The sequence below is a fragment of the Ranitomeya variabilis genome, chromosome 1 (assembly GCF_051348905.1).
Source record: "Ranitomeya variabilis isolate aRanVar5 chromosome 1, aRanVar5.hap1, whole genome shotgun sequence".
Lineage (NCBI taxonomy): Eukaryota > Metazoa > Chordata > Amphibia > Anura > Dendrobatidae > Ranitomeya > Ranitomeya variabilis.
Genome location: NC_135232.1, coordinates 1,110,946,319 through 1,110,969,293, shown reverse-complemented (window position 1 = coordinate 1,110,969,293; position 22,975 = coordinate 1,110,946,319). Strand labels below are relative to the sequence as shown.

Below are 22,975 nucleotides of genomic sequence, written 5' to 3'. Positions count from 1 at the left end.
TCGGAAGGGAAGGAGCGCCATTTGACTTTTCAATGCAAAATTGGCTGGAATTGAGATCGGAACCCATGTCGTGTTTGGAGAGCCCCTGACGTGCCTAAACAGTGGAAACCCCCAGAAGTGACACCATTTTGGAAAGTAGACCCTCTAAGGAACTAATCTAGATGTGTGGTGAGCACTTTGAACCTCCAAGTGCTTCACAGAAGTTTATAATGTAGAGCCGTAAAAAAAAATTAATATTAATTTTCACAAAAAATGATATTTTTGCCCCAAATTTTTTATTTTCCCAAGGGTAGCAGGATAAATTGGACCCCAAAAGTTGTTGTGCAATTTGTCCTGAGTACGCTGATACTTCATATATGGGGATAAACCACTGTTTGGGCGCATGGCAGAGCTCGGAAGGGAAGGAGCGCCATTTGACTTTTCAATGCAAAATTGGCTGGAATTGAGATCGGAACCCATGTCGTGTTTGGAGAGCCCCTGACGTGCCTAAACAGTGGAAACCCCCAGAAGTGACACCATTTTGGAAAGTAGACCCTCTAAGGAACTAATCTAGATGTGTGGTGAGCACTTTGAACCTCCAAGTGCTTCACAGAAGTTTATAATGTAGAGCCGTAAAAAAAAATTAATATTAATTTTCACAAAAAATGATATTTTTGCCCCAAATTTTTTATTTTCCCAAGGATAGCAGGATAAATTGGACCACAAAAGTTATTGTCCAATTTGTCCTGAGTACGCTGATACCCCATACATTGGGGGGAACCACTGTTTGGGCGCACGGCAGAGCTCGGAAGGGAAGGAGCGCCGTTTGAAATGCAGACTTAGATGGATTGGTCTGCAGGTGTCATGTTGCATTTGCAGAGCCCCTGATGTACATAAACAGTAGAAACCCCCCACAAGTGACCCCATATTGGAAACTAGACCCCCCACGGAACTTATCTAGATGTGTTGTGAGAACTTTGAACCAACAAGTGTTTCACTACAGTTTAACACGCAGAGCCGTGAAAATAAAAAATATTTTTTTTTCCACAAAAATTATATTTTAGCCCCCACATTTTTATTTTCCCAAGGGTAACAGGAGAAATTGGACAACAAAAGTTGTTGTGCAATTTGTCCTGAGTACGCTGATACCCCATATATGGGGGGGAACCACTGTTTGGGCGCATGGCAGAGCTCGGAAGGGAAGGAGCGCCGTTTGAAATGCAGACTTAGATGGATTGGTCTGCAGGTGTCATGTTGCATTTGCAGAGCCCCTGATGTACATAAACAGTAGAAACCCCCCACAAGTGACCCCATATTGGAAACTAGACCCCCCACGGAACTTATCTAGATGTGTTGTGAGAACTTTGAACCAACTAGTGTTTCACTACAGTTTATCACGCAGAGCCATGAAAATAATTTTTTTTTTTTTTCCACGAAAATTATATTTTAGCCCCCACATTTTTATTTTCCCAAGGGTAACAGGAGAAATTGGACAACAAAAGTTGTTGTCCAATTTGTCCTGAGTACGCTGATACTTCATATATGGGGATAAACCACTGTTTGGACGCACGGCAGAGCTCGGAAGGGAAGGAGCGCCGTTTGAAATGCAGACTTAGATGGATTGGTCTGCAGGTGTCATGTTGCATTTGCAGAGCCCCTGATGTACCTAAACAGTAGAAACCCCCCACAAGTGACCCCATATTGGAAACTAGACCCCCCACGGAACTTATCTAGATGTGTTGTGAGAACTTTGAACCCCCAAGTGCTTCACTACAGTTTATAACGCAGAGCCGCGAAAATAAAAAATATATTTTTTTCCACGAAAATTATATTTTAGCCCCCATGTTTTTATTTTCCCAAGGATAAGGCTGGTTTCACACTTGAGTTTTTTTTAAAAACGCATGTGTGAAAAAACGCATGTAATCGCGGTAAAACGCATGCGTTTTTTTAGACGCATGCGTTTTTATAGAAAAACACAAGAAAACAAGAAAAAACCAAAAAACCCTAACCCTACCCCTACCCCTAACCTGAAATACGTGGCACTGAAATATGTGGCACTGAAATACGTTTATATACGTATATACGTATATAAGTGCCACGATATTTCAGTGGCCACGTATATAAGTGCCACGTATATAAGTGCCACGTATATAAGTGCCACGTATATAAGTGCCACGTATATAAGTGCCACGTATATAAGTGCCACGTATTTCATGTACATGCCACGATATTTAAGTGCCACGTATTTAAGTGCCACGTATTTAAGTGCCACGTATTTAAGTGCCACGTATTTAAGTGCCACGTATTTAAGTGCCACGTATTTAAGTGCCACGTATTTAAGTGCCACGTATTTCACGTAAATGCCACGATATTTCAGTGCCACGTATTTCACTGAAATACCGTGGCACTTAAATACGTGGCACTGAAATATCGTGGCACTGAAATAACGTGGCACTGAAATAACGTGGCACTGAAATAACGTGGCACTGAAATACGTGGCACTGAAATACGTGGCACTGAAATACGTGGCACTGAAATACGTGGCACTGAAATACGTGGCACTATGACTGTCAGAAAATGTTCATTAAACGGTTAGGGATGAGTTTAGGGGTAGGGTTAGGGTTTGGATCCCTTTATCACCTTGATGGTGGTGGGTGACTTTTCAGTGTGTTCTGTTTTTTTTCTATAAAAACGCATGCGTTTTTAACGCAAACAAACGCGTTGAGATCGGACGCCATGTCGCGTTTGGAGAGCCCCTGATGTGCCTAAACAGTGAAAACTCCCCAATTCTAACTGACACCCTAACCCTAACCCTAGTCCTAACCCTAGCGCTACTTTCACACTAGCGTTTTTTTGCATACGTCGCAATGCGTCGTTTTGGCGAAAAAACGCATCCTGCAAAGTCATCTGCAGGATGCGTTTTTTCCCCATAGACTAACATTAGCGACGTATTGACACACGTCGCAAGCGTCGTGCGACGGTTGCGTCGTGTTGTGGCGGACCGCCGGCAGCAACAAACGTTACATGTAACTTTTTTGTGCCGACGGTCCACCATTTCCGACCGCGCATGCGCGGCTGGAACTCCGCCCCCACCTCCCCGCACCTCACAATGGGGCAGCGGATGCGTGGAAAAACAGCATCCGCTGCCCCCGTTGTGCGGCGCTTGCACAGTATGCGTCGGTATGTCGGGCCGACGCAGCGCGACGGCCCCGTACCGACGCTAGTGTGAAAGTAGCCTAACGGGAAAATGGAAATAAATATATTTTTTAAAATTTCATTATTTTTCCTAACTAAGGGGGTGATGAAGGGGGATTTGATTTACTTTTATAGCGTTTTTTGGGCGGATTTTTATGGTTGGCAGCCGTCACACACTAAAAGACGCTTTTTATTGCAAACAATAGTTTTTGCATCACCACATTTTGAGAGCTATAATTTTTCCATATTTTGGTCCACAGAGTCATGTGAGATCTTGTTTTTTGCGGGACGAGTTGACGTTTTTATTGGTACCATTTTCGGGTACATGACATTTTTTGATCGCTTTTTATTCCGATTTTTGGGAGGCGGAATGAACAAAAACCAGCAATTCCTGAAATTCTTTTAGGGGGTGCGTTTATACCGTTCCGCGTTTGGTAAAAAGGATAAAGCAGTTTTATTCTTCGGGTCAGTACGATTACAGCGATAACTCATTTATATAATTTTTTTATGTTTTGGCGCTTTTACACAATAAAAACTATTTTATATAAAAAATAATTGTTTTTGCATCGCTTTATTCTGAGAGCTATAACTTTTTTATTTTTCTGCTGATGATGCTGTATGGCGGCTTTTTTTTTGCGGGACAAGATGACGTTTTCAGCGGTACCATGGTTGTTTATATCCGTCTTTTTGATCGCGTGTTATTCCACTTTTTGTTTGGCGGTATGAGAATAAAGCGTTGTTTTTTGCCTCGTTTTTTTTTTTTTTTTTTTACGGTGTTCACTGAAGGGGTTAACTAGTGATATAGTTTTATAGGTGGGGTTGTTACGGACGCGGCGATACTAAATATGTGTACTTTTATTGTGTGGTGTTTTTTTTATTTAGATAAAGAAATGTATTTATGGGAATATATTTATTTTTTTTTTCTTTATTTAGGAATTTTTTTTTTTTTTTTTTTTACACATTTGGAAAAATTTTTTTTTTACTTTTTTACTTTGTCCCAGGAGGGGACATCACAGATCGGTGATCAGACCGTGTGCATAGCACTCGGTCTGATCACCGATGTGACAGGCACGTTCCACAGGCTTGCCGGCGCCTGCTATGAGGATTCTCAGCAGACGCCGGCAAGCAGGGTCATCTTATGACCCGGAAGGAGTCCCGCGGCCATCTTGGATCCAGGGACTCCTTCCAGGTCACCGGAGCAGCGCGATCTCATCGCGCTGCTCCGGTGGGAGAGCGCAGGGAGCCCCCGTCCCTGCGCGATCCCCCTCTATGCCGCTGTCACTATTGACAGCGGCATCAGAGGGGTTAAATGCCCGCGATCGGCGACAGCGCCGATCGTGGGCATTGCTGCGGGGTGTCAGCTGTCATATACAGCTGACACCCGCACCCGATCACCGCGGCGCTCAGCGTGAGACCGCGGTGATCGATGCGCCGTACTAGTACTGCGGCTGGCACTAATGCAGTGCCGGCAGCGCCGTACTAGTACGGCGCATGTCACGAAGGGGTTAAAGGGGCTCTGTTGTGAGATGGTGCTTCTTGCACCCCTCTACAAATGGGGATAGGGCACTTAATTAAAATAAATAATAATAATGATCTTGAACCAGGAGGATGAGTTCCAAATCGAGGTGGAGATGGCGATGTACGTGTAAGAGGCCAAGTATGAGGTAGTCAACAGTTTGTATATTTTTCTATTTTTATCGGTATTTTTTTTATTTTTAAGGAGAAATAATGGCAATAACACAGAATAAAATACAAAACTAAACAGTTATCTTGAACCAGGCGGTCGAGGTCCAAGTGGAGGATGAGGTACATTTTGTGATGTAGGTATAACAGTACAGGCAGGAGGTAGCCAACACTTTTTTTTAGGTATTTTTATTTTTTTAGTTGCTTTTTTTCATCTTTAAGGGGAACTAATTAAAATAGCAGACATTAACTACAAAAACAATGTATTATCTTGAACCAGGAGGCTGAGATCCAAGTGGAGGACAATGAGGAAGTGAAGGTGGACATAGCAGAGGCGGAGGAGGAGGTAGCCAACACCTTATTTATTTTTTCCTTTTTGGTGGGGAAGGCCACAAAATTAAACAAATAACAAATAGGATCTAATCATGGCTGGGTGTGGCTGATATAGTTGTCTAGCCAAAGGAACGGTCAAGTCCTGTGGGATCCATGCCTTGATCACGTTGGCTGTGGACTGCCTGTTTGTGATGACACCCCCTGCCATGCTAAACACACTTTCCAACATGACACTTGCTGCAGAGCAGGCCAAAGGAGACCCAAAACTTAAATGGGGCAGTCCCATCAGTTATAACGTGGAGACATGTGGACACTTACTCTTCCACCATGTTGTGAAAACACTGCCTCCTGCTAATATGAGATTGTGGTGCCGCATGTTGTGGTGTGCGTGGAATGGTTTACAGATTTTGGCCATGCTAACCCTGCCTTCCGAGATGCTGGTGGTGCCCCCTCCTCCACCTTGTTCTTCCACTTAGCCCCCGCTGTCAGGTGGGAAAGCCATCAGTAGTTTCTCTACCAGCGTGTGATTGTATTCATGCATTTTGCAATCTCGGTACAAGGATGGAGGTAAGGATGGTACGTTGTCCTTGTCTAGCAGGAATCCAGCAGGGTGACCATCCAGTAATCTGCATTGGAAATAATAAGGGCAACTCGGCGGTCGTTACGTAGGCACAGCAGCATGTATTGGCTCATGTGAGCTAGTCTGCCCAGAGTTAACGACAAGCTGTCCAGTACTTAGCATGGCTGTGATGGCTCTGGAAGTGCCCACACCCTAAAAGTTTGTTGATTAGCTGCAAACCAGCATTTCAACAAACTTTATTTGGCCGCAAACTCGAACATTATGACAGACTTCCGGGGAAAAGTCTGTGTTTGGGATCCGTACATCTCTCATCACTAGTCTCAATAAAAGATCTGATTTTGCATTATTAATGATTTATCACATTTAGGTGCTGTTCATATTATACATTTATATATAAGTTTTAATTAACATTTTTTGGTACTTTTGACTTCCACACATATGTTTCTTAATTAATGAATCTTGGATTGCATATCCAGGTGTTGTCTCTTTCGGATATTCAGGCTTAGACTAAGGACCATGTAAGTCAAAAACTCGTTTCCTGAGAATTCTGTGCTCTCCCCCCTTGCCATTGCTTTGTACCGCTGTGCTAACTAACCCAGTTCTTACCTTGGAAGTACTGTTTTTTTCTCTTTGGACTTCTACTTGTTGATGAGTGGATCGCCCCCCAAGGGCCGTGGGGTACTCGGTACCGGGTCCTTCGGTTCTCGGGGGATGTCAGGGTGGCTGACCCGGTCCGTGGCCCTAGGGACGTCCGTTGAAAATGAAGGGAAAGGTCTTTAAATGGATAATGGACGCCACCTGTGGTATTCGGTCACGGTGACCGACGCTGCTGTGAGGGGTCCGCTGGGGTGATGTTATGGTAGCTAGATGGTATACCTTCCCACAGGTGAAGTATGTCCCCAGGGCTTCCCAGAGTGTAGATGGTGGATGGTGTGAGGCGCAGTGAATAACGAGGACACAAGGTTGCAGTCTCTTTACCTTTACTGAAGGCTTCAGCATCCACAGTCCAGAGCACCAGATCACAGGGCAGGCAGAGTCTGGCCGGTCTGAAGGCAAATCCAGAGTCCCCTTATCCAGGTGGAAATCAGTAGCCTTCCTCTAGCGCCTGGGTGTTGTAGTACCTCTCTGCTGAGCTTCTCGGTAAGGTCCTCACAACGGTTGTAGATGTTCTAGATGTTATGTCTCTCTCTCTGTCCCCCTGATGGTAAGGATAGGACAAACCCGTATGACTGATGGCCTGAGGCTTTTTACAGGGACTCTAGCACGCCTAGGAAGCCTTTTGCAGGGCAGAACTCCTTCTGGTTTCCTCTCCTCTTGCTATGACTTGGTTTCTTACTCGCTACAATACAATTCCCTTCCAATGTCTCTTTCTTAGTAAAGCTGCCGCACGTCGGGCAGGCGCAGCTCTGTGACCTTCTGTCTAGGCCTCTGACAGGATCCCACCCCTGTCAGGGACCCACTACCTGAGCGGAGCTCAGATAGCAACTTACTGGGTGAAGCCCAGCTTGCTTCTGCCTGACTTCCTATCCAGCCCACCAGTTTTACCTAATTGTGAGGAGTGCCCTAATAAATAGGAGCATAGCTCCCCCTGGTGGACTGGAGTGTGAAGTGTGTTGTGTGGTATGTGATACCTGGTAAAGAGATCTCCTTTATTGCCTTCAGACGTAACATCACTCCCCCTGGTGGAAGAACGACATTACTGCAACGACCAGGACTCTGGGGTGCTGCATGAGCATTTAAATATGCAATGGAGAGGTGAGCTGATTATCCTTTTCACTACTGCATATATGAAAAATACGTCCCTCGGTCTTCAAATGGTACACCACCTGAATGTACAGTATTCTCCATGAAAACACTATGCACATCATAACTGGTAAATGTTTTCTGTGTCTACTTTTAACAGTTATTACTACAATCTCATATCTCCAACATTTCCCTTGTGCTGCACCTCTGGGTACACAAACTAGATAAAAATATGTTTTTACAGAAAATATATTGTTATGAAAAATGTAATTAACACAAATCCAAAATTATGGTACAGATATCCAGCATACTGAGGAACTTACCTGCTGCAAGAAATGAATGGTTCTTAGAGGACACAAACATGGACCTGGGGTTAATAGTTATTGTTTCATCGGTTTTCCCTTTAAATTAAAAATTAATATTGATTTATTTATGGAAAGTTAGATTATTGACATCAGCAACTAAACAACTGAGACAAATTACAGGAAGTGGGGCTGGGTCATTGTCCCTCTGGCCCAGTCTGTCATGCTGGCGGGCTTCCAGTATAGACAGACAAACCATTGGACAACGAAAAGAGAAATACATGCTGGGAGGTGAGTGAAAAGGAAGTCCCAGCTCCTATAGTGTTGTAAGTATGCTGGTAAAGTAGAAAAATAGTGAATGGCAAGATAGAAAGCTTGAGAATTCGCACAGTTGCTAAAAGCGTTTTTTTTTATTTTTTCTCGCTGTGCGGGAGATGTGGGCAGCACCATGCTTTTTATAGAGTTGGTGATAACTGTGAAAAACAAACAGAGTGTGGACTTTCCTCCACAGAACTCAGTTACTTGAATGTGGACTTTTTCACTGTATGCTAGATCTGACCTCAAAAATGGTATTTATATCTTGATACTTTAGAAATATGGCTTGTATACTTGTCCCATTCAATGCCTATCCCTTATAATGGCACTTGAAAATTTTTATGTAAAATACTACATATGCAATCATTTTCTTACATGAAAATATAAACACAAATATTTTGTGCCCTATTCATTAAGAATGGCGTTTTGCACACCAGTCTTAATGAAGGGAATGTTGGAGTGCAATTGATCCAATTCACTAAGAGGCGTGAGCCTCTGTAATGAATTTGGCGGATCGTTCGACTGCTGTTCGCCACTGCTAGAAATATCCGCCAGCCAAGGGCTGCTGTATATTTCTGTAATAATTTACATCACCTTGTGCTGTAAATTATGAAGCTACAGTTATATGAAAAAGTTTGGGCACCCCTATTAATCTTAAGCTTAATGTTTTATAAAAATTGCTTTTTTTGCAACAGCTATTTCAGTTTCATATATCTAATAACTGTTGGACACAGTAATGTTTCTGCCTTGAAATGAGGTTTATTGTACTAACAGAAAATGTGCAATCTGCATTCAAACAACATTTGACAGGTGCATAAGTATGGGCACCCTTATCATTTTCTTGTTTTAAATACTCCTACCTACTTTTTACTGACTTACTAAAGCACTTTTTTTGGTTTTGTAACCTCATTGAGCTTTGAACTTCATAGCCAGGTGTATGCAATCATGAGAAAAGCTACTTAAAGTGGCCACTTGCAAGTTGTTCTCCTGTTTGAATCTCCTCTGAAGAGTGGCATCATGGGCTCCTCAAAACAACTGTCAAACAAAGATTATTCAACATAGTTGTTCAGGGGAAGGATACAAAAAGCTGTCTCAGAGATTTAACCTGTCAATTTCCACTGTGAGGAACATAGTAAGGAAATGGAAGAACACAGGTACAGTTCTTGTTAAGGCCAGAAGTGGCAGGCCAAGAAAAACATCAGAAAGGCAGAGAAGAAGAATAGTGAGATCAGTCAAGGACAATCCTCAGACCACCTACAGAGAGCTGCAGCATCAACTTGCTGCAGATTGTGTCACTGTGCATCGGTCAACTATACAACGCACTTTGCACAAGGAGAAGCTGTATGGGAGAGTGATGCGAAAGAAGCAGTTTCTGCAAGCACGTCACAAACAGAGTCGGCTGAGGGTTGCAAAAGCACATTTGGAGAAGCCAATTTCTTTTTGGAAGAAGGTCCTGTGGACTGATGAAACCAAGATTGAGTTGTTTGGTCATACAAAAAGGCGTTATGCATGGCGGCATAAAAAAACACAGCATTCCAAGAAAAACACTTGCTACCCACAGTAAAATTTGGTGGAGGTTCCATCATGCTTTGGGGCTGTGTGGCCAATGCCGGCACCGGGAATCTTGTTAACGTTGAGGGACGCATGGATTCCTCTCAGTATCAGTAGATTCTTGACAATAATGTTCATGAATCAGTGACAAAGTTGAAGTTACGCAGGAGATGTATCTTTCAGCAAGACAATGATCCAAAACACCGCTCCAAATCTACTCAGGCATTCATGCAGAGGAACAATTACACTGTTCTGGAATGGCCATCCCAGTCCCCAGACCTGAATATCATTGAACATCTGTGGGATCATTTGAAGAGGGCTGTCCATGCTTGGCGACCATCAAACTTAACTGAACTGGAATTGTTTTGTAAAGAGGAATGGTCAAAAATACCTTCATCCAGGATCCAGGAACTCATTAAAAGCTACAGGAAGCGACTAGAGGCTGTTATTTTTGCAAAAGGAGGATCTACTAAATATTAATGTCACTTTTCTGGTGAGGTGCCCATACTTATGCACCTGTCAAATTTTGTTTGAATGCAGATTGCACATTTTCTGTTAGTACAATAAACCTCATTTCAAGGCAGAATCATTACTGTGTCCAACAGTTATTAGATATATGAAACTGAAATAGCTGTTGCAAAAAAAGCAATTTTTATAAAACATTAAGCTTAAGATTAATAGGGGTGCCCAAACTTTTTCATATAACTGTATGTTGTCTTGCCCTGTTCTTCTTCTGCTCCATCCATTTTCTAAAAGTTGGTGAAGCTGGCCAGCACTAGCGTGAAAAATGCCAAAAGTTGCAAAATAAAGGTTTTTGTACAAAGCTGCATTATCAATCAAGCCCATTGCTTTTAATGTTATTTTAAGCACAATCCGTTATTTCACCTTGTAAGTGTTGCTTCTTCTCAAACTGAAGTGAAAACTTTGAAACACCTTGGATGTTCTACAACACAAAGAGATAAAATTACACATAAAATATCCTCAGCAGCATTTTATATGTAATGACATAAATACAGCTCTGGCAAAAATTAAGAGACCACTACAAAATGATCAGTTTGTCTGATTTTTCTCTTTATTATTTTTGAGTATAAAGTAAATTGTTCTTTTATTCTATAAACTTCTGACAACATGTCTCTGAAGTCCCAAGCAATACATTTTGTATTTTATTTTTCTGACAAAGAAAAATGGTCAAAATTAAAAACAAACAAACAGTGATTTCAGACCTCAAATAATGCAAAGAAAACAAGTTCATAATCATTTAGAAACAGCAATACTAATGTTTTAACGCCGGAAGAGTTCAGAAATCAATATTTTGTGGAATAACTATGGTTTTTCATCACAGCTTTCATGCGTCTTGGCATGCTTTCCACCAGTCTTTCACATTGCTCCTGACGCAAAAATTTAAGCAGTTCTTATTTGTTTGATGGCTTGTGACTATCCATCATCCTCTTGATTAAATTCCAGAGGTTTTCAATGGGGTTCCGGTCTGGAGATTGGGCTGTCCATGACAGGGTTTTGATGTGGTGGTCTCTTAATTTTTGCCAGAGCTGTATATGATATGATAATAGGGATAGGGAAGATAGGGGCAGCATCACAACTCTGTCAGGTGTCCCAGGACCAGGGGCTCTTTCCCTGTATCTAAAGCTAGGGGCGCACTAGCTAGCCCTGTTCCTCAGATTACTTTTGATGGTGAAGATGCCGGGGCCACGTACTTTGCCTTAGCTTCTGTTCCCGCTCTCAGTCTGTAACTTTCCCCTACCCAGGGAAGATGGGGGTAGTAATAGACTGGTTGGTGTATTACGGTACAACAGGGTAATACAAACAGGAATAAAGGACATTACCAATTATACAAATACACTTACAGAAACAACAGAAGTAAACACCAGGGAGTGGCGGATGGGGTAAAACAAAAGTAGGAGAAGGAGGGGAATTAGCACAGGCCCAAAACCTAGCAACAGTCTCAGATAAATTCACCAAACCTTTTCTCAAATAACAACCCCAAACCACCATCTCCTAACCATGCAGCATAGCAGCATAAGCTAGCTCTGGCAATGAGTGCTAGCCAGGGCCCAGATTATATAGGAGATGGGAGAGGCCAACAGTGCACAGCTGAGAACCTCAATGCAGGAAAGCTTCCAAGCGCTCAACTGAGCAGATTAACCCCTGCACTGCAAAAAGATACCTGCACCATTTAATGTGGTCTTCTGGCTCCTCTCTGTCGCAGTAAACCCGTGACAGGGAGGGAAAGCCATTCAGTTGTTTTCGTAAGGTGGAGGTCAGCCATTACTCAGTCCAAGTTTTGGTATACAAACACTGATGCCAAATACCAAATAAGCCTTAGAAGTGTATGTTGTGAAAACTTGATACATGTGGCAAAAAACAACACAGACATATTACTGGGTAGCACATAGATAGCCAGACTCCATGGGTATTACTCCAGAAGAGCTGGCCTTGTCTACAGCCCATAATTTTAAGTATTCAGCCCTAAAATTACAGGCCTCCACTGACACCATATTTTAACATCTAAGGGTACTTTGGACTTTTACACCTAGGAAAACAAATACCAAAATTTCCTTTTTTTACATCAAACTCCCTCATTGTTCAAAATTTAGGCTGAAAACGTTCTCTTTTGATTAGGCATAAAAAAGTCTTTAGAGTTATGAAGGCTCAAAAGCAGACCTATTTAAAGATACATTTACAATATTAACATAGGAAACAGAATTTGATAATGTACATTTTAGAATGATTTATAAATAAGGAAGTCACATGGGTTTCACAGGGACAGAAAATACGGACACATTGATGACAATACGGATGAAAATCGTCCCAGTTTTGAGGATGAAAAATGGACGATTTTTTTAAAACTAGTCTGAATCCGGCCTAAGAGGGGGAAATCATGCAATAATAGTGAATTTCTGCTACATGGATTCTGAATTAAGCAGAACGATTGATAAAAGGCACTGTGGTAGTTCACTCTCGTGGCGGCACAGAGAGGTAGGAAAAACTGTGTACACCATCTCTTGTCAGGCAGCATAAACCAACTCATGGAAACAAAACTCAGCCTTTTTGGCTAAAACGGGTCCAAACAATCAAAAAGGAAAAAAAACGAGTGCTGCAACACCATCTGTATGTTGCGGGTGGCATCCTGCTCTGGAGCAGTACCGGTTCAGTCTATGCACAACAAGCCACAAACCCTCTGGAGACTCCTTTCTCCTGGCTAGCTGAACACCAACTGCCTGTAGAGTTTGGTTATTTAAACTTAAGCCTCTGATTTCCATCATGTGATGGATCACATGATCATGACCTCACACAGGTCCTGGCAGGCCTGCCCAGGAGATAAAGTGGACCCTCTCCCACCTGCTCTATGAGGGTCCACATAAAACCAGCCCTTTTATGCAACTTAACCCTCTTAACACGTAGTGTGCTGGAGAAAAAATGTTCTAGTTTCATATCACTGACGCCATTAAGCTCAGTGACACATATCTCCCTTCTACCACTCTGCCAGTGACTCAGTCACAGCACTATCATTAAAATAATTGTCCACTACTGATATCTATATTAAAATTGTGTCCAGGGTGGTGCAAAATAAACAGTTACTCCCTTTACTGCACATACAGATCCTCTGGTATTCCTCCGCTTTGCTGCCTGAGTAACCAACAGGCCTCCTCGCTTACTCTTTCAGAGGACATCACATGAGTACTGTGGACAATCAGCAACCACTGATTGGCTGTAGCGGTAATGTTCTATCTGAACCAGAAGAGACATGACATTTGCAGCCAATGGCCATTAATTGGTAGCAGAACTCACTTGATATCTCTGGCGGGAAAAAAAGCGAGGATGCCAGCAGGGTGTAAGGAGATTGACAAGTGAGAAAATTCACACAACCTTACTGAGTGTCTGCATGCGAGTACCGTCATCTGCTAATCAAAGATGATAGTAAAAGAGAAAGCAGAGAGAATTACATTGGTAGGGACTGAAGAGTGCATGTTCCCTGTGGGAAAAGATTGGAGGAGACACCAGATCAGGTGATAGCTGTGGTGTAGCTAGCAATTATAAAAGGCCCAGGAGGGCAGTGAAGTGGAAGAGCCGGCGCCTGGACTTGTGAAAGGTCGGACGTGCGAAGCACCAGAGTGGGTCTTACAGCTCCATTACGAGTGAGGAACCAAGTAACCAGACCCGAGTGAGAAACCAGGTAAATAGACCAGAGTGAGGAATTTAGTAACCAGATCCGAGTGAAGAACCAAGTGAGGAACCGAAAGAGTAGGTCCAACTGAAGAAGTAAGTAACTGGATCCTGAGTCGAGTGACCAGAACCGGAGACGGAAAACCAGAGCTGGGAGATCTGAGTTGAATGAGCAGGGCCAAGGTTGAGAAACGACCAGGTCGCAGAAAAGAGACGTTCATGTGAGTTGTAGCCTCCGATATATACACTCACCGGCCACTTTATTAGGTACACCATGCTAGTAACGGGTTGGACCCCCTTTTGCCTTCAGAACTGCCTCAATTCTTCGTGGCATAGATTCAACAAGGTGCTGGAAGCATTCCTCAGAGATTTTGGTCCATATTGACATGATGGCATCACACAGTTGCCGCAGATTTGTCGGCTGCACATCCCAAAGATGCTCCATACAAGGCAGGATGGATCCATGCTTTCATGTTGTTTACGCCAAATTCTGACCCTACCATCCGAATGTCGCAGCAGAAATCGAGACTCATCAGACCAAGCAACGTTTTTCCAATCTTCTACTGTCCAATTTCGATGAGCTTGTACAAATTGTAGCCTCAGTTTCCTGTTCTTAGCTGAAAGGAGTGGTACCCGGTGTGGTCTTCTGCTGCTGTAGCCCATCTGCCTCAAAGTTCGACGCACTGTGCGTTCAGAGATGCTCTTAGGCCTACCTTGGTTGTAACGGGTGGCGATTTGAGTCACTGTTGCCTTTCTATCAGCTCGAACCAGTCTGCCCATTCTCCTCTGACCTCTGGCATCAACAAGGCATTTCCGCCCACAGAACTGCCGCTCACTGGATTTTTTTTCTTTTTCGGACCATTCTCTGTAAACCCTAGAGATGGTTGTGCGTGAAAATCCCAGTAGATCAGCAGTTTCTGAAATACTCAGACCAGCCCTTCTGGCACCAACAACCATGCCACGTTCAAAGGCACTCAAATCACCTTTCTTCCCCATACTGATGCTCGGTTTGAACTGCAGGAGATTGTCTTGACCATGTCTACATGCCTAAATGCACTGAGTTGCCGCCATGTGATTGGCTGATTAGAAATTAAGTGTTAACAAGAAGTTGGACAGGTGTACCTAATAAAGTGGCCAGTGAGTGTATGTACGGTACATAGCGAATTGTAGACATACTTCAGGGGACGAAGGCGGCTAGAGTTATGGACTGCGTAGGAGAGATAAGTGAAGTGTACCGGATGGGCGTCCCAGAGCACAGAGGTGTATCTAGGGTTTCTGGCACCCGGGGCAAGAATTCAGTTTGGCGCCCCCCCCCCCATCCGAACGTATGCGATTTGCACAGTTAGCAGTTAGTCATGTACCAATGAGTTCCTCTCCCTTAAGCTCCCAATGTTCAGTGAAAAACTGAGAGAAGCAGAAGAGAAGCTCGTTGTCACAGGACCATAAGTATGAAAGTCACATGTGTGAAGTGTCCATGTGACGACTACTGGAACCTGCAGAGCTGAATCCTGACATTGCAGCTTCTGAATTCTCACAACTCATGCACTGCACACTTGTAGGATTCTCCCTTGCGGGTAGACAGTCATGTCAGCACAAGCATGTGATTTGTATACTTCTGACCACATTCCGACTAGACGTGCCTGGCCTCGCTCAGTTCATTATCATTGAGTGAGGCCACACATGTCTAGTCAGCACGTGACCGCATGTATGTAAATCGCCAGCACGAGAGAATCCTGACAGCGTGCAGTGCGCACTGTGAGAACTCAGAAGTCTGCAGTCACAAAGAATGACTGCAGACTCATCACAAACCTGGACATCCCCTTTAATGCTCCTAACATAATTAAAAACATGAGAGTTAGTCAGTATCACAAATAACATTTACATCCAGGTACCTTATAGATGACGTTGTCTCTGGAGTTGTTCTCCTTCATTTCTTCATCTTGTCCAGATCCCCATGATGAGTTTTCTCACCAACAGCCGTCTCTGCAGACTTCCATCTTCTTCGCTCTTTTGCAGAAAATCTCCACATGACGCCCTTAAAGATACAAGTGTCATTATAATGCTCCTGAATAAAAAAATTGCCCCTCACTATATTGTCTGCATAAAATATGACCCCCACACTGTCCCTCTTATGGTACACGCTCTTTACACGGACCTCCCCTTTCCATACTGGCCCCCTCTTCATACTGTCCTCTCACACTGTGTCCCTATAGGGCCCAGTATTTATACTGTACCCTCTCATCACACTCCCCCTCCTTTGTATACTATCCCCTCCTGGCTGTGCCCTTACACTGTCCCCCATGCTACGCATGCACACATCCCAACACTCTCACTCCCCGTACTCTGTCCACATACGTTTTTCACATCGCTACTCATACTATGTCCGCATACATTCCCCCGTTTGACCCCAAACTGTCTGCACCCATCCCCCATCCTGTTTCCTCATACATGCCCCCCATCTCCCCCTTTGCTCTTCATTTTGTGTCCTTAGATCTCCCCCACACATTAAATCCCCCCCATCCCCATGACAAATCTCCCCCCACACACATTCAATCCCACATCCCCACTCATATTAAATCCCCCCAATAAATCCTCCCATCTCCACTCATATTAAATATCCCCCATCCAATAATATATCCCACCATCCTCACTCACATTAAATCCCCCCCACTCACATTAAATCCCCCCACAATATATCCCCCATCCCCACTCACAGTAAATCCCCCCCACAATATATCCCCCATCCCCACTCACAGTAAATCCCCCCCACAATATATGTCCCCATCCCCACTCACAGTAAATCCCCCCCTGCACCTTCGGTGTCTTCAGCTCCACTGGAGCACTTACCACCGCTCTGTGTCTACTGGTCGATCTGCAGCTCCTGCTCGATCTGCAGCTCCTGCTCTGTCGCGCAGGTGAGTGACGTCAGCAGCGTGATCACATGACCTGATCACACTGCTGGCATCGCTCTGACCCGGCAGTCAGAGCTTCAATTGTACTCGCATCACAGATAACGAGTACAATTGAACACTGGGAGCCGGCGCACCGCAGCTTCTCTGTGCCGGCTGTCAGCTTGACAGTCGGCACAGAGAACAGCTGACTCCCAGTGCGGGGGGGCGGCAGAATGCAGCCGCCGGGGGAGACACTGCGGACCGCCGCTTTAGGCGGCCCGACTGCGCCCCCCTGCCGGCTGTTCCCCCCTAGATACGCCACTGCCAGAGCATCAACATTACGGGCCATACTGGCAACCTAAGGGGAAAGATGACGAGAAACGGGACAAGTAAATGACTCTTGCTAAGCAGGAGTGTACTGTTAAAGCTGGGTTGTGGTGAAGTAGTGAGCAACAATGAATACAGAAGATTAATATAGAGAGAAAAGAGGAAAAATAAAGATAGAGGACAATAGAGAAGTAAAGGAAGGAAATTGTGTTTGGAATATACTTCGTTTTGGAAAGGAAACATTTATTAGACTTTGTTCCAGCTATCTCTTATATATATTCCTTACCAAGTTCTTATTCATTAAAAAGTTTATTTTTGAATGGTGGTCTTCGTAATTGAACTGTGAAACATCTGGTCCTGACAAACCAACATCATTGTTAACATGCGGCCTGCACGAGCATAGCGCCCTCACAGCACAAGTCCACATGCCCAGTCTTGTCCCCCACATTCATGTAACATGCCAGGATGTAACAAACAAGTACTTCGCTCACGGCTACCGAACCGTGACACGTTACAAAACAAAGTGTGTTAATAGAAGTGTCCTAATACCCAGTGTAGCCAAACTGCTGTTTCACACTTTATAATAATTTACTGTAATTCCACTGCTTGCTTTACCCTTTCATATTGTGCCATATACACAATTAAATTGATAAAATAAATATCTGTTAGTTGAGTTACCACTGGTTCATCCTTCTCTGCGTTGTTGCATCCACATACCTGTTAACAGGGGGACGCAGGCAGTAATGCAAAAAAAAACAATGGTACAGTAGATAACCTTTATCTTTTACATCACCGTGGACACGACTTTAATATAAAAATTAGTACTGGACAATGCCTTTAATCCTGTCATTGCTACTCATGTAGGAGCATTCAGTGCTGTTTACATTACTGCAGGTATAGTTATATATACTGGCCTTTCCTTAGTTTGCTTTTTGGCCTTATTAATGAACGTAATACAAAACGTACTGGATGTTTTGCAGAAAGTCTGCCGCTGACAGTCCCTGTCTGATTCCAGGTTGGAGACACACAGCCCTAAAATATAAGACAGGAATATAAATACTTGGATTTGTGAAGGAACACATTAGGAAAGATTCTCCATTTTGTGCTTTTGACTCCATTTTCTTGTTGCTTAAAGATAAATTCTGTTATTTAATTAGGTAAAAGGTTATAGCTGCTATGAAGTAACTTTATCTTGTTGTTCACAAGTTTGTTATTCAACTAGGCTATGGTTCATAATTGGTATAAAGACCTTGAGTGTTCTAACTCGAGCCAGATAATGGACTCGGGGGTGTATCGCTATACAAGACTCTGAGGTACCCGTTGGTATGCTTTTTCTATGCCAAGAAGACACGACCATATCTGTAGTTTCCGTTTTTTCTGTATCCTCATGGGTTAAGTTTTTCCTGCATTCTTATAGGTTAAGAACTGTGAGCGTGTTGTTATGCTGATTGGTTGAAGTATAATTTCTATGATTATAAAAAGTGATACACAATAAAACGGGGGCTAGAGATCTGCTCGATTCCCCCATACAGAGACACACGTCTCCGTCTGGTCATTTTCAGTTGCCGGCAACGCCCTGTAGATTAATTTGGAAATCACTGAGTTAACCGTGAAGGATCACTTTAGATCCTTCCTCAACAGATTCACATAATTCTCATTGTCAATGTGACGTTTTTAATCCTGAGTCATTGCTGGTAGTGTCAGACTATATAGTGCACACTGTACTGACAAAGGAAGAGGTTGTCAAATTATTAATATACACTGCTCAAAAAAATAAAGGGAACACTAAAATTCCACATCCTAGATATCACTGGATGAAATATTCCAGTTGTAAATCTTTATTCATTACATAGTGCTTTATTCCTATCCTCCTATGCTCCCTTGCAATCCACATTCACCACCCAATCCCCCCTCCATCACAACTCATATACATCAGCTCCTCTCTCCTTCCCTCTCCCATGTACATCTCCCATGCACTTCTCACCTTCCTGAAAAACCTCAGTCCATCTTGCCCAAACACACTGCACAAAAAAACTTCATACAATTCCAAAAACTACTTGCTCTTTATTTTCCTACTCCTACTGATTTCAGGGGACATCTCCCCCAACCCTGGTCCACCATCCACCAACCTCAACCCCTATTCACATCGAAACCTTAATAATCTTACTAATATTAATTGCACTCCTTCATCTCCTTCTTTTAATTGTGCCCTTTGGAATCCACGGTCTGTATGTAACAAGCTTCCTTTCATACACAATTACTTTCTGAAAAACTCTCTGAATCTGTTGGCCCTCACGGAAACCTGGATTCAGGATTCCGACACTGTCTCTCCTGCTGCGATTTCCCATGGTGGCTTACAATTCTCACATTTCCCGAGACCCACAAACAGACATGGTAGTGGAGTCGGCATACTCATTTCCCCACAATGCACTTTCCAGGTCATCCCCCCAGTTCCATTACTCTCATTCACTTATTTTGAGGTCCACACCATCAGGCTCTTTCGTCCCCTCTCCATCAGAGTAGCGGTCATATACCGGCCCCCAGGCTCACCCACCCACTTCCTGGACCATTTCTTTGCCTGGCTGCCGCACTTCATGTCCTCAGAACTCCCAACCCTTATCCTGGGAGACTTCAACATCCCCATAAACAGCCCCACTTCCACATCTGCATCCTAGCTTCTATCACTAACCACTTCTCTAGGCCTCTCACAGCTCTCAACCTCTGAAACACACAAAGACGGTAACGCCCTGGACCTGGTCTTTGTCCGGCTCTGTTCAATCTCCTACCTAGATAACTCACCGCTTCCCCTCTCTGACCACAACATTCTCTCCTTCATGCTCACAAATCCTCGCTCACCCCAGCACACTCCTACCTACAACACATTCGGAAATCTACATGATATTAATCCTCACACACTTTCAGACTCCCTACACTCATCATTGTCCCCAATCTCTTCTTTTTTCTGTCCTGATCTGGCTGTACATCACTTCAATGACTCTTAGAAGCACCCTTGACCAAGTAGCTCCCCTCACCCTCAGAACCTCCAAACACAGAGTGAAACAGCCCTGGCTCACATCGCAAACCCGATTTCTCCAGTGATGCTCTAGGTGTGCTGAACGCTTATGGAGGAAAACACGCACACCAGAAGACTTCATACACTTCAAATTTATGCTAAGGACCTATAACTCTGCCCTTCACCTCGCCAAATAGACCTACTTCACCACCCTGATCTCCTCACTATCCAACAACCCCAAGAAACTTTTTGACACCTTTCACTCCCTCCTCAGGCCAAAAGCACAAGCCCCTATCACCGACATTTGTGCTGATGACCTGGCCTCCCACTTTATAGAGGAAATGGACAATATTCATCAGGAAATCCGCTCCCAGACACCAAGCGCAGTGACTCCCATCCCTCCCTGCATCTTCCCTGGCTCACTCTCCACATTCGATCCCATCACAGAAGTCTCCAAGCTCCTCTCCTCTTCTCATCCAACTACATGCACCACCGACCCCATACCCTCACACCTCCTCCAGTCTCTCTCCAGTCGTCACTACTCACCTAACTACAATCTTTAATCTCTCACTCTCCTCTGGCATTTTCCCCTCCTCCTTCAAACACTCTATCATTACTCAAGAAACCCACCCTCGACCCATCCTGCACAAACAACTACAGACCGGTCTCCAATCTCCCCTTCATCTCTAAACTCTTGGAGCACCTGATCTACTCCCGCCTTACCCGTTACCTCTCCACTCACTCCCTCCTAGACCCTTCAGTCCGGTTTCCGCCCCCTACATTCGACAGAAACTGCACTCATCAAAGTGACCAATGACCTTCTGACAGCAAAATGTAACATTGACCACTCTCTCCTTATTCTTCTCGACCTTTCTGCAGCTTTCGACACTGTTGACCACCCTCTCCTACTCTTTAGGCTCCAGTCACTAGGCATTAAGGACACTGCTCTCTCCTGGTTCTCCTATCTTTCTGACTACTCCTTCAGTGTTCTGTTCTCTGGCTCCACTTCATCTCCTCTTCCTCTCACTGTCGGGGTACCTCAGGGCTCAGTCCTTGGCCCCCTTCTCTTCTCCCTCTACACAGCCCCAATTGGACAGACCATCAACAGATTTGGCTTTCAGTACCATCTTTATGCTGATGACCCACAACTATACACGTCAGCCCCTGACCTTACTCCCGCTGTACTACAGAACGCCACTGACTGTCTGTCTGCAGTCTCCAACATCATGTCCGCTCTCTATCTGAAACTCAACCTCTCCAAAACTGAACTTCTTCTGCTCCCGTCTACTAACCTCCCTAAATCTGACATTTCTCTCTCCATGGGTGGCCCCATAATAACGCCTAGGCAGCAGGCGCGCTGTCTGGGTGTTATGTTTGACTCTCTCCTTCACCTCCCATATACAATCTCTTGCCCGCTCATGCCGCTTACACCTAAAGAACATCTCTAGAATCCGCCCTTTTCTCACCATGGAAACAAAAAAAAACCTCAGTCGCCCTGATCCACTCCCGCCTGGACTACTGCAATGCTCTATTAATTGGCCTCCCCCTCACTCGACTTTCCCCTCTCCAGTCCATCCTTAATGCAGGAGCCAGGGTCGTCCTTCTGGCTAATCGTTACTCTGACGCATCCGCTCTTCGCCAGTCATTACACTAGCTGCCCATTCATTACAGGATACAATTCAAAGTACTTGCTCTCACCCACAAAGCTCTCCACAGTGCGGCACACCCTTACAACTCCTCCCTCATTTCTGTCTATCGGCCTAACCGACCACTGTGCTCTGCAAATGACTTTCGACTAACCTCTGCACTAAATCCGTACCTCCCACTCCCGACTTCAAGACATCTCCCGTGCTGCGCCAATCCTCTGGAATGCTCTACCCCAAGATATTAGGACCATCCACAATTTGCATAGTTTTAGGCGCTCGCTCAAAACACATTTGTTCAGAGCGGCCTACCACGTTCACTAATCAAAGTCATTTTATGTTTGTGTGTGTGTGTAGCCCATTCACTATCTCCATCTATCCCCCACCCTCTGAAGATGGCTGGACCATCATTGTAAATACATCGTTGTAAATACACACCTGTACTTTGTATCTCCCCCACCTCATTGTAGATTGTAAGCTCTCACGAGCAGGGTTGTCTTATTTAGCTTTAATTATTGTATTGTTAACGTTGTTACTTACGGAATATGTTGGCGCTATATAAATAAAGATTATTATTATTATATTATTATTACATAGTGGAATGTGTTGAGAACAATAAAATCTAAAAATTATCAACGTAAATCACAACTAATATCCCACGGAGATCTGGAGATGGAATGATGCTCAAAATGAAAGTGGAAAATGAAGCTACAGGCTGATCCAACTTCAGTGGAAATGCCTCAAAACAAGGAAATGATGCTCAGTAGTGTGTGGCCTCCACGTGCCTGTATGACCTCCCTACAACACCTGGGCATGCTCCTGATGAGTTGGTGGATGGTGTCCTGAGGGATCTCCTCCAAGACCTGGACTAAAGCATCCGCCAACTCTAGGACAGTCTGTGGTGCAACGTGACGTTGGTGGATGGTGCGAGACATGATGTCCCAGATGTTTTCAATCGGATTCAGGTCTGGGGAACGGGCGTGCCAGTCCATAGCTTCAATGCCTTCATCTTGCAGGAACTGCTGACACACTCCAGCCACATGAGGTCTGGCATTGTCCTGCATTAGGAGGAACCCAGGGCCAACCGCACCAGCATATGGTCTCACAAGGGGACTGAGAATCTCATCTCGGTACCCAATGGAAGTCAGGCTACCTCTGGCGAGCACATGGAGGGCTGTGTGGCCCTCCAAAAGAATGCCACCCCACACCATTACTGACCCACTGCCAAACCGGTCATG

The 22,975-nt window shown here is 44.3% G+C and overlaps 1 protein-coding gene across 1 annotated transcript in view; it reads right to left on the bottom strand.

Annotated features, from left to right (window-relative positions):
- POLN (DNA polymerase nu) overlaps window positions 1-22,975 on the bottom strand; it is a 161,669-nt gene that overhangs the window by 98,475 nt on the left and 40,219 nt on the right. The window contains 3 exon segments of the mRNA XM_077281185.1: window positions 7,837-7,914; window positions 10,567-10,624; window positions 18,048-18,113. Of these exon segments, the coding sequence (XP_077137300.1) occupies window positions 7,837-7,914; window positions 10,567-10,624; window positions 18,048-18,113 (202 nt within the window).